Raw genomic sequence first — 12,387 nt, 5'->3', positions numbered from 1 at the left:
CATCAGAAAATTTACATTTGAACCTACGACAACAATTTCATATCTGAATATCTACAAGAATGTCTTCTCTACAACTTACCTTTTTCTTTTTAACGTTTCTATCAGGCAGAGGAAAATGGTCTTCGAGAAACTCACCCAAGGTAACCAAGAGTTTCTCCTTAAATTCTTTTATATCACGCATTTTTGTTTTCAGCTCATTAAAAATTCTAGAAAGATTTTTTTTTTAAAATTAAGAGAATTAAATTGTTGATAAAATACTTTAGGTATAAAGAATTGGTTACTCATAAAATTAATCAAACACTCTGTTCAAACTTCATTGCTCAAATCAAATAACTAGCTTTATGAGATAAACAGTCTATTTAACATAGGAAAACTAAAAGTCAAATTATTAATAAAAGATTATATAACTTTTAACAATTAGTAAAGGTCAGGGTAAGACATTTTCTGGTAAAATTCACCCGCTTTTCATCTATGCATTTTATATAACATAAAAAAGGAAATAATTTCTCCTATTTTGAAAACCTAGAACACAAAATCAATACCTTGATTCAGAAAATGTCACAACCTGCTGTTTCAATTCATTTTGTAGTACATTAAGAGATTCCAATATCTGTTGCTGTTCATCCAACCATTTTTGCTCTCTTTGAATGTGAAAAAAAAAAACAAACAATAGTCAAATAAAACATTAATGCTAATTCAATACATATAAAAGACTAATGGTAATTTTAATATATATATACCTTTCTAAGTCTTCCTTTAATTTTTCATTATTTGACTGAATAGTAGATAGCACCAATTCAAGATCATGTCTCAATTTTTGGAACTAGAACAAAATAATTAAAATTAATTGTTTAATCTTTAATCTTGTAGATAGTTATATCTCTGAACAATAGTGAAATTTACATACTAGGATATACATTCAGAAACCAATGGCAAAAAAAGGCTAGCAAAAAAGTCTTTGAAAGGGAAATATACCCCTTTATTGGGCTCTAAAATCACTGCAGATGGTGATTGCAACCATGAAATTAAAAGACGCTTACTCCTTGGAAGGAAAGTTATGACCAACTTAGATAGCATATTCAAAAGCAAAGATATTACTTTGCCAACAAAGGTCTGTCTAGTCAAGGCTATGGTTTTTCCAGTGGTCATGTATGGATGTGAGAGTTGGACTGTGAAGAAAGCTGAGCACCGAAGAATTGATGATTTTGAACTGTGGTGTTGGAGAAGACTCTTGAGAGTCCCTTAGACTGCAAGGAGATCCAACCAGTCCATCCTAAAGGAGATCAGTCCTGGGTGTTCTTTGGAAGGAATGATGCTGAAGCTGAAACTCCAGTACTTTGGCCACCTCATGCGAAGAGTTGACTCATTGGAAAAGACTCTGATGCTGGGAGGGATTAGGGACAGGAGGAGACGGGGATGACAGAGGATGAGATGGCTGGATGGTATCACTGACTCAATGGACGTGAGTCTGAGTGAACTCCAGGAGTTAGTGATGGACAGGGAGGCCTGGCGTGCTGCGATTCATGGGGTCGCAAAAAGTCGGACACGACTGAGCTACTGAACTGAACTGAACTAGGGTGTTCATTGGTAGGACTGATGTTGAAGCTGAAACGCCAATACTTTGGACACCTGATGCAAAGAGCTGACACATTTGAAAAGACCCTGATGCTGGCAAAGATTGAGGGCAGGAGGAGAAGGGTAGGATGAGATAGTTGGATGGCATCACCAACTCAATGGACATGGGTTTGGATGGCTTCCAGGAGTTGGTGATGGACAGGGAGGCCTGGCATGCTGTGGTTCATGGGGTCGCAAAGAGTCCGACACGACTGAGCAACTGAACTGAACTCAGTTCTATGTAATATTTCACTGTTAAATTAAAAGATATAAGAGGTTTTGAGCAATAAATTGTAATTTCATACTGAAAGGCAATTCAGTGGAAAATTTTCAGTAACCAGGCATATTAGGTAGGTCTCTTTTCTAAGGAGACTATACTAAACAGACACAGATGAGAATCACTCATTCAACAAATATTTCTTGATCAATTGTAACACCAGGCACTGTTGAAGGAGCCAGGGATGCAAAAGTGAACAGATTACAAAGAGGGGAATCCACACAAAGAAAACAAACTTGAAACTCCAGAGAGGGATAAATACAATAAAAATAGGTCAAAGCAAGAGTACAGAAATGAAGAGCAGAGATGGCATTTTTAGGTATGATATAGACAACACTGATAGTACATCAAATATGGTCCAATAATGGACTTAAATTAAAAATAAAAAAATTTATTTGAAAAAAATGTGAAAATTTGGATACTAAAAATACAAATAAAGATGCAAATAATCCATGGGTCAAAAACACAATCCTCAGAAAAATAAGAAATTATGATGAACTATTTGAAAATAAAAGCAAGATTAAACTTTCTGGAATAAAGCAAAAGAAGTATTCAGATAAGAATTTACACCACTAAAAGCCTGTATTAGAAAAAAAGAAAGCTCTCTCTCTAAATCTAGCTTGAACATCTAGATCATCAAAAAAGCAACAGAGTTCCAGAAAAACATCTACTTCTGTTTTATTGATTATGCCAAAGCCTTTGCTATGTGGATGACAACAAACTATGGAAAATTTTTAAGAGGTGGGAATACCAGATCACCTTACCTGCCTCCTGAGAAATCTGTATACAGGTCAAGAAGCAACAGTTAGAACTGGACATGGAACAACAGACTGGTTCTAAATCAGGAAAGGAGTGGTCAAGGCTGTATATTGTCACCCTGCTTATTTAACTTATATGCAGAATACATCATGCGAAACACCAGGCTGGATGAAGCACAAGCTGGAATCCAGATTGCCAGGAGAAATATCAATAACCTCAGATATGCAGATGACACCACCCTTAATGGCAGAAAGCAAAGAACTAAAGAGCCTCTTGATGAAAGTGAAAGAGGAGAGTGAAAAAGTTGGCTTAAAGCTCAACATTCAGAAAACTAAGATCATGGCATCTGGTCCCATAACTTCATGGCAAATAGATAGGGAAACAATGGAACAGTGACAGACTTTATTTTCTTGGGCTCCAAAATCACTGCAGATGGTGACTGTACCCATGCAATTAAAAGACACTTGCTCCTTGGAAGAAAAGCTATGATCAATCTAGATAGTATATTAAAATGAAGAGACATTACTTTGCCAACAAAGGTCCATCTAGTTAAAGATATGGTTTTTCCAGTAGTCACGTATAGATGTGAGAGTTGGACCATAAACAAGACTGGGCATTGAAGAATTGATGCTTTTGATCTGTGGTGTTGGAGAAGACTCTTCAGAGTCCCTTGGACTGCAAGGAGATCCAACCAGTCCATCCTAAAGGAAATCAGTCCTGAATATTCATTGGAAGGAATGATGCTGAAGCTGAAACTCTAATACTTTGGACACCTGATGCGAAGAACTGACTCTCTGGAAAAGATCCTGATGCTGGGAAAGACTGAAGGCAGGAAGAGAAGGGGACAACAGAGAATGAGATGGTTGGATGGCATCACTGAGTCAATGGACATGAGTTTGAGTCAGCTCTGGGAGTTGGTGATGGACAGGGAGACCTGGCATGCTGTAATCCATGGGTCACTAAGAGTTGGACATGACTGAGTGACTGAACTGATGAACAATGAGGTGCATGTATCTTTCTGAATTAGTATTTTTGTTTTATTCAGATATATATCCAGGAGTGGAGTTGCTGGGTAATATGGTAGTCTACTTTGAGTTTTTTGAGAAACTGCCATACTGTTTTCCACAGAGGATACACCAATTTATGTTTCCAACAGTGTTTGAGGTTTCCCTTTCTCCATGTCCTCACCATTTGTTATTTGTATTCTTTTTGACAATAGTCATACTGACAAGCGTGAGGTATTATCATTTTAATCAGCTTATTTTTTTGCTTTTTGGGGGGGCATTACCATGAGGCATTCAGGATCTTAGTTCCCCGACCAGGGATTAAATTCAGGCCCCCTGCAGCGGAAATGCAGAATCTTAACCACTGGACTGCTACAGAAGTCCTAGCTTTTTTTTATGTTGACTTGTTTAAGTCATTTATATAAGTTGGATATTAACCCCTTATCGTCATAGCATTTGCTAATGTATTCTTCCATTCAGTAGGTTGTCTTTTCATTTTGTTGGAAGTTTTCTTTTGCTGTGCAAAAGCTTTTAAATTTAATAAGGTCTTGTTTGTTTACTGTTGCTTTTATGTCCTTTAGGAGACAAAGCTAAAAACACATTGGTATGATTTATGTCAGTGTTCTACCCATATTTTCCTCTAGGAGACTGATGGTTTCTGGTCTTACTTTTCTGTCTTTAACCTGTTTTGAGTTTACTTTGTATGTGGTGCTAGAGAATGTTCTAGTTTTATGTATGGATGTCCAGTTTTCCCAGCACCACTCACTGAAGAGACCGTCTTTTCTCCATTGTAAATTCTTGCCTCCTTTGCTGTAGATTAAATGACCAAAAATGTGTGGGTTTCTTTCTGGACTGCCTTACATGTCTACATTAGTTCCTTATTAGTGTAGAGAAATGTAATATGTTTCTTTCTATTAATTTTGTATCCTGAAACTTAACCAAATACACTGAAGTGTTCTAGTAGTTTTCTAGTAGTGTCTTTAGGATTTTCCATGTATAATATCATGTCATCTACAGTGATAGCTTTACTTCTTTTCCAATTTGGATTCATTCTATTTCTTTTCTTGAGTGATTGCTGAGTCTTGGACCTCCAACACTATATTGAGTGAAATTTGGTAATTCACATTTAAAGCTCAAAAACAAACTCCATTCATAAATTACTTTTTGATGAACATCCATCCTGCTTTCCACTGGGAACACCCCTGTATTAATACTTATAGACCTTTTTTCTAGGGCCATTTATATTTTCCAGAGATTATTTTAACTCCAGTTTGAGGCTACTTTTGTACCATACTTTAGGACCCCTAAAGGAAATCAACCCTGAATAGTCATTGGAAGGACTGATGCTGAAGCTGAAGCTCCAATACTTTGGCTACCTGATGTGAAGAGCCAACTCAATGGAAAAGACCCTGATGCTGGGAAAGATTGAGGACAAGAGGAGCAGGGGCGACAGAGGATGAGACGGTTGGATGGCATCACTGATTCAAAGGACACGAGTTTGAGCTAACTCAGGGAGATAGTGAAGAACAGGAAAGCCTGGCATGGTACAGTTCATGAGGTTGCAAAGACTGGGACACAACTTGGCAACTTAACAACAACAAAGGACCCCTGTAGATAGATCAAGAGAAGGAGCTGGTACTTCCACCACAGTATAAAAATGTTAACTTGAACTTTCTGACTTTTGACCTCACACCAACCTTATTAAACCTGGGATGCTAAGGTCAAAGCCTCAATAGTTTAATGTTTCCATATAACATGCCTCCAGTTTTCAGGTGTGTGGGTGAAAGTTATCCACTTGATTGTAAGAGAGAGACAGAGAAGGCCTAGTGGTCTGTTCTTGATTTAAAGAAATCTTATTTTAAGCTCTACAGTTGAACCCTGAATTTTCAAGTACCAGGTTCCTTCAAATCCAAAGCCTTTCTTCAGTTCTATTGGGCAGAGTCTGTCTCTAAGAATACAGATATTTATTTCAATGTTCTACAACTTTGTTTAAAATTCTTATTTGCTTCTATCTTATCTCCAAAACTTTTATCTAATAAACTGATGCTTTAAAAAACATCTTATTGACCTTTATGTTAAGTTTTAAGGACAGATATATATGTATAATCGTTTAGTTATATGTAAACTTTTAACATTTATTATGAAGTTTAATCAACAAATATTAAATACAAGAGTAAAGTTTATATATTTAATTCAAAATTCAAAAAATCTGAAGAATCCTATTCAATAAAACATAATTAATACAATTTTAAAGTGGTTTCATCTCATTCACTATGGCATGAACTTATCCAAAACACTTCTTGTCATAAGCTATTTTGGGTCACTACAAATTCATTCAGTGACTTACCTCTTCTTTTCCTAATGTTACCAGAATTTCTTCATTCAGGGGAATCACTACAGGAACAAAACAAACAAAAATTATACATATGCTTAGTTACTTCTCAAAAATCAAGAATTTGATTTTGTAGTTTCTAAGATACCGCTTTCCCTTTTCATTTATATACAACAGAATGTTTATGAGATGCGTACAGTTTTTATAAACATTTTTAACACCTTTACATATATAGCCAAATTATATATCACATTAGACAAATGTGATATTTTCACATTTTGTTTTCAGTGCTTTTCTTATTTTATTTTACCAATCCATCAAAAACAAAATTAATATTCTACAGTGTGTTTCTTAAATATTTCTCTGTGGTTAAATGATTCTATGCATACAAACATAGATCCAATGTATACAGTCTACGCATATTTGTACATATACAAAAAAAGGGTTATTAATTTTGTCATTCCCAGTTTTACAAGAATGAGATCATATCATACACATTACTCTTATTTTCACTCAACAAAACCCACATGGAAATCCTGTGTGGGTTTCATTCATCTGGAGTAAGTCAAATTCATAATTTTAAATCACTGCATATTCCACAGAGTAAATTCATCAAATGTGTTGAGCAATTTCACTACTGATTGAGCAGTAACTTCGTGTCTAGAGTTCAGCCTCAAAAAACAATGATGCAGGAAACATTCTTTTATTTATGTCCTTATACACTGATTCTTTCTTTTATTTCTGTGGGATAGATTCCCAGAAAGTGAATTTCACAGAAGAAAATGTGTATTTTGAATTTTAAAATAGGATGCTAGATTCTTTTTTTTAATTTTCTGGAAGCAATGACTAAGAAACAGCAAAAATATTATAAACTCTTCTAAAAATTCTGCCAGTCTAATGAATATAAATTAAAAATCAAATCCTTATATTTACAAAAGTTCAATTCTTATACTAAATTTATTTTTCCTAATAAAGTGCTACTAAAATTTCTCAAATGATATGCTACTGGAAACTTTCTAAGCTTTCTTCCATGCTAGAGGGTTTTGTAACAGAAAAGAGATATGTAAGTCATAAGCCCTGTAGAACTAAATAGGACTAATTATAGGCAGCCCTGGGATAGCTATACAATGAAAAGAATTCTAAGAATAAAAAGTTTAAAAATCTCCCTTTTGACAAGTGTGACCAAAAGTAGCACTTCATATTCAAACAATCATTTCAACCAATATGGCAGGCTCTAAGAATATAAAGATTTTTAAAATCTTTCCAGTGTGGCAGTCTATGGGATTCACAACCTTAAGCAAGGTGGGTATTTGACCAACAAGTCAGTGTGCTCAGTGCTAGCAGTACAAGGTCTTTATGTAAGATTATAAGACGTCTGGAAGGTAAAGAGATATACAAGTGTGATGTTACAGAGAAGTCTGCTTTGGATACACAGACATGAAAGCTGTGGAAATTTTGTGTCCTCTCCCTATCCTTCCATCCATTCCCACTCCACCAAAATTCAGATTTTGACGTCCTAAGTTCCAGTACCTCAAACATGACTGTATTGGGGCTGGACCATAATTAAGTTAAAATGAGGTCAACAGGGTGGACCCTACTCCATTATGAATGGCTTTCTTATACAAAGAGATTAGAACACAGATGGGTGACCATGTGAAGACACAGGAAGAAGATGGTAGGCAGTCTACTAGCCAAGAAGAGAGGCTCAGAAGAAACCAACCCTGCCAACACCTTGATCTTGGACTTCTATCCTCCAGAATTGTGAGGGGGGAAAAAAGCTTCTGTTGTTTAAGCAACTCAGTCATGCTACTTTGTTATGGCAGTACTAACAAACCAATATAGAAGTCATTAATACAGACATAACACATTAAAATAGGAGCAGAAAAATATAATGTTGAAATAGAGTAAGAAGCAAAAAGCACTGAACACCAACATTTTAATAACAGAGTATAAGCGGTCTTTGAGATGCCCAATATAATGCTAGAGGAGGCAACAAGATATACGGTTGAATATAAATTAAAATCATAATTGTACATACATACATGTCAGAGGTGCTGAAATTAAAAAGACTACTAGGTGGTAGTGAAGACATAAAACAATGGTGGACATTGGCATGAACATATTAGGTTGGTGCAAACATAAATGCAGTTTCAGATCGTGAATTTTAAATCATGATAACTAGGCTCAAACATATCTTTATTAATCAAAATAGGAACCATTATAATCAATACATTTTTGCCAATGAGAAATAAGTTAGTTTATTCCTGTAGCATAAAAATCTGGGCTTCGGGATTTGACAAACTCTTGGAAAGCATTTTCTGCCTCCTGCTGGTTGTGGAAGTGTTTTCCCTACAAAAGTTGTCAAGATGCCTGAAGAAGTGGTAGTCCGTTGGCAAGAAATCAGGTGAATATGGTGGATGCAGCAAAACATCATAACTTCCAAACATTTTGGAAGCACTGGCTGTATGCTGTGCAGTCAGGTGTTGTTATGGAGAAGAATTGGGCCCTTTCTGCTAATCAATGCCAGTTGCAGGCGCTTCAGTTTTCAGTGCATCTCATCAATTTGCTGAGCATACTTCTTAGATGTAATAGTTTCACTAGGATTCAGAAAGCTGTAGTGGATTAGACCAGCAGCAGACCCCAGTGACCATGACCTTTTCTCGGGGCAAATTTGGCTTTGGAAAGTGCTTTGGAGCTTTTTGTTGGTCCAACCACTGAGCTGGTCATCACTGGCTGTCATATAAAATCAACTTTTCATTACACGTCACAATCCGATTGAGAAATGGTTCATTGTTGTTGAGTACAGTAAGAAAACACTTAAAACGATGATTTTTTTTTTACTTTCAGTCAGCTTACAAGGTACTCACTTAACGTGCTTTTTCACCTTTTCAATTTGCTTCAAATACTGAACAACCATAGAATGGCCAACACTGAGTTCTTCCACAACTTCTTGTGTAGTTGTAAAAGGATCAGCTTCAATGATCCTTTCAGCTAGTTGTCAACTTCTGATGGCCGGCCATGTGCTCCTCATCTTCAAGGCTCTCATCTCCTTTGCTAAACTTCTTGAACCACCACTGCACTATATGTTTATTAGCAGTTCCTGAGAAAAATGCATTGTTGATGCTGCAAGTTATCTCTGCTGCTTCATCACCATTCTGAACTCATATAAGAAAAATCACTCGAATTTCCTTTTTGTCTAACACCATTTCCCTAGTCTAAAATAAATATAAAATAAACAGCAAGTAATGTCATTAGCAAAAAAAACATAAAGCTAGAAATGTGCATTCAATGTATAATATAACCACATTTATTTAAGATTATATTCAAATATTAAATGGCAAAGTTCAACATTGCAAAACTGCTATTACTTTTGCATCAACCTAACAGTTTAAAACAAGAATGCAGATAAAATTGTTTAGGAAGAGAATGAGAAAAAAGAATCCTGATAACTGGAAGAAAATGGAGAGGAAACTAAGAAAGAAAGTTGGAAAGGAGACAGAAGTAGAAGAAAGCAGAAGGGAGACCTAAACAAAAAAAGAGAGTACAATCCATATAGACGATTGAATACAGACAAACATACCACTTAAAAGAATGCAATCTTTAATAACTGAAAAATATCTCCTAGCTGGGTATTATAACCACAGATTTTTAAGTAATTTTCTGTTTCTCAACTAAAGGCAAAAATACCGTTGGACAAATCAAAAGGCAACATAAAATGTATGCAGCTTTTAATGCAAGTATCTAAAATAATTTCTCTCCTCCACTATATAAGTTTCATTCACTAGGAAACAATACAGTTTCTACTGAGCATATAAAATAGTGTCTATGAGAATAAAGTGATGGCTATAATAAAGTCTCTGTAACCAAGATTACTATATTCTAACGTGAGGCAGACATCCTCATCTATAATAATAAAGAAGTATGAAATTCTGTGTGTAAAAACAGAAAAATAAGGTGACCTCCTTATAGCAATGGAATTTAGATCAATTTCAAGAAAGTTAAATACATCTTGAATTCTTCTTGTGATCATTAAATTAATTCAACATTAATTTATAAAAATACAAATCTAAAAATAAGAATCTTACTTTCAGGAGTTTCTTTTTGCCACTGACTAAGTTCAGCAGTCAAACATTTCACTTGCATAATTAATAATGACAGCTATTTTAAAAAAAAGAAGAGAATAAAACAAAGTTATTTCCTATGGAATATTCATATCTATTCATAGATGAATGTGTAAACAGTCTTAATACTTTAATACAAGTCCATAAAATAAGTGGCTAATGTAACAGCCATCTAAACTATAAAAAATTATCACTCCCAACATAATTTTCCTTTAAATTACATTAATTATAGACTATAAATTGTCATTATAGCAGCAATACAGTCCTAAAAATGATCATTTCTAATTTCACTATTCAACCTAAAAGAACCTAAGTAATATTCTTTAAAAAAAAATATTCTCTGAAGTAATATTCTTAAAAAAAAAAATGCTATTTCTTGCCAATTTTGGGGGACAAATTTGCTTGAAAGATGCTTTTTTTTCCCCTTTCTATGTACTTTTAGAAAAATTGCAACTAGTTTAACTGAGCATAGTTTAAATACATATATAAAAAATAATTATAAAATGAGACTTATTCCACAAATCACACATACACACACAAAAAAAGTTTTACTATACCAAAGTTTGTAAACTGTATATCCCTTTAGCCAAAAATAAATTAGAATAAATGTTTCTGATATTAGGTGATTCCAATCATTTTAATCTTGATAAATTACAAATCTACGTGATAAATCTGTTACCAGATTAGACCATAAAATTAACATGTATGTATGCTTAAATTTCTGGAGAAGAAAATGGCAACCCACTCCAGTATTTTTGCCTGGGAAGCACCATGGACATAGGAGCCTGGTGGACTAAAGTCCATGGGGTTGCAGAGTCAGATGCAACTGAGTGACTAACACATGCTTAAATTTCAGAACATTTTTCTCTCTTCTACATAATTTTTATAGGTAGCCAAATAGATCAAAAACTTACATTTCAAAAATGCAATAGGGAGGCCTCCCTGGTGGTCCAGTGGTTAAGACTCCGCCTTGCAATGTATGAAATGCTGGTTTAAACCCTGGTGAAGGAAAATCCCACATGCCACAGAACAACTAAGTCCATGTGCCACAACTCCTGAGCCTGTGCTCTAGAGCTCTCAAGCCACTGCCACTGAAGCCTGTGTGCCTAGAGCCCATGCTCCACAACACGAGAAGCCACCATAACAAGAAGCCCACATTTCACAACTAAAGAGCAGCCCCTGCTCTGCACAACTAGAGAAAAACCCTCACACAGCAGAAGACCCAACACAAAGATAAAAAATAAGTAAATAAATATTTTTTAAAAGGCAAGCAATAAGTATTCCTGTAATAACTATATTTAAAAGTTACCAAGTACTCTTTTTTTTATAATTAAAATTTACGTATTTATTTTTGGCAGTGCTTTGTCTTTGCCGGGGTGCATGGGCTCTTTGTTGCTGAGCCTGGGCTTTCTCTAGTTGCAGGACCAGGAACTTCTCTTGTTGCAGAGCACGGGCTATAGAGTGCGCTAACTTCAGTAGCTGCAGTGCATGGGTCTAGCTGCACTCCAGCAGGTGGGATTTTAGTTCTGGACCCACAGATCAGACCACAGATCAAATCCATAGCCCTTGCATTGGCAGGCAGATTCCAATCACTGCGCCACCAGTTAAGTCCCTCAAGTACTCTTGTTTAATCAATCTTTAAAATACAGATCAGGAAGCTTAAAGACCCTACTCTGGATCATAACATTGGCTGTTGAATAGTCAGACGGAAAAACCTACTCTCTTTGAAAGATTTACTTAATTATATAAAATGCATCTACAGGTATTACAAATTTTTGCCAAAGAAGAGTTTAACATAATTTTATTAGAGATAATTAAACAAGAATGTAAAAAAGATTTTGAGAACTATAAAGTCACTTATAAACGCTAATTATTATTATCACTATAAAAGGATAACAAATTCTTAAAAAGTAGAGTTTAAACTAGGCAAAACTATCAAAATGATAAGGACTCTATATCACTTTTCCTGAACATATTAAATCAAAATACATAAAATTACTGACACTCATTTTTTTAACCTATTAAAAAATATAATTTAACCTCATACTGATAAACAAAGAAGGCAATGGCACCCCACTCCAGTACTCCTGCCTGGAAAACCCCATGGATGGAGGAGTCTGGCAGGCTGCAGTCCATGGGGTCGCTAAGAGTTGGACACACTGAGCGACTTCACTTTCACTTTTCACTTTCACGCATTGGAGAAGGAAATGGCAACCCACTCCAGTGTTCTTGCCTGGAGAATCCCAGGGACACGGGAGCCTGGTGGGCTCCCATCTATGG

At 35.4% G+C, this 12,387-nt stretch overlaps 1 protein-coding gene across 3 annotated transcripts in view; it reads right to left on the bottom strand.

Annotated features, from left to right (window-relative positions):
• CENPK (centromere protein K) overlaps nucleotides 1-12,387 on the bottom strand; it is a 56,620-nt gene that overhangs the window by 29,138 nt on the left and 15,095 nt on the right. For all 3 annotated transcript variants that reach the window (XM_025270477.2, XM_006074135.3, XM_025270475.2), the window contains exons 4-8: nucleotides 10,072-10,144; nucleotides 6,002-6,048; nucleotides 741-823; nucleotides 543-641; nucleotides 80-206 (exon numbers count right to left, since the gene is read on the bottom strand). In XM_025270477.2, coding sequence (XP_025126262.1) covers nucleotides 80-206; nucleotides 543-641; nucleotides 741-823; nucleotides 6,002-6,048; nucleotides 10,072-10,144 — 429 coding nt within the window. The remainder of the gene's footprint in view (nucleotides 1-79; nucleotides 207-542; nucleotides 642-740; nucleotides 824-6,001; nucleotides 6,049-10,071; nucleotides 10,145-12,387) is intronic.

This window comes from Bubalus bubalis, chromosome 19 (genome assembly GCF_019923935.1).
Source record: "Bubalus bubalis isolate 160015118507 breed Murrah chromosome 19, NDDB_SH_1, whole genome shotgun sequence".
NCBI classification, from domain to species: domain Eukaryota; kingdom Metazoa; phylum Chordata; class Mammalia; order Artiodactyla; family Bovidae; genus Bubalus; species Bubalus bubalis.
Note: the sequence above shows the minus strand (reverse complement) of the source record. Positions and strands in the feature narration are given on the sequence as shown.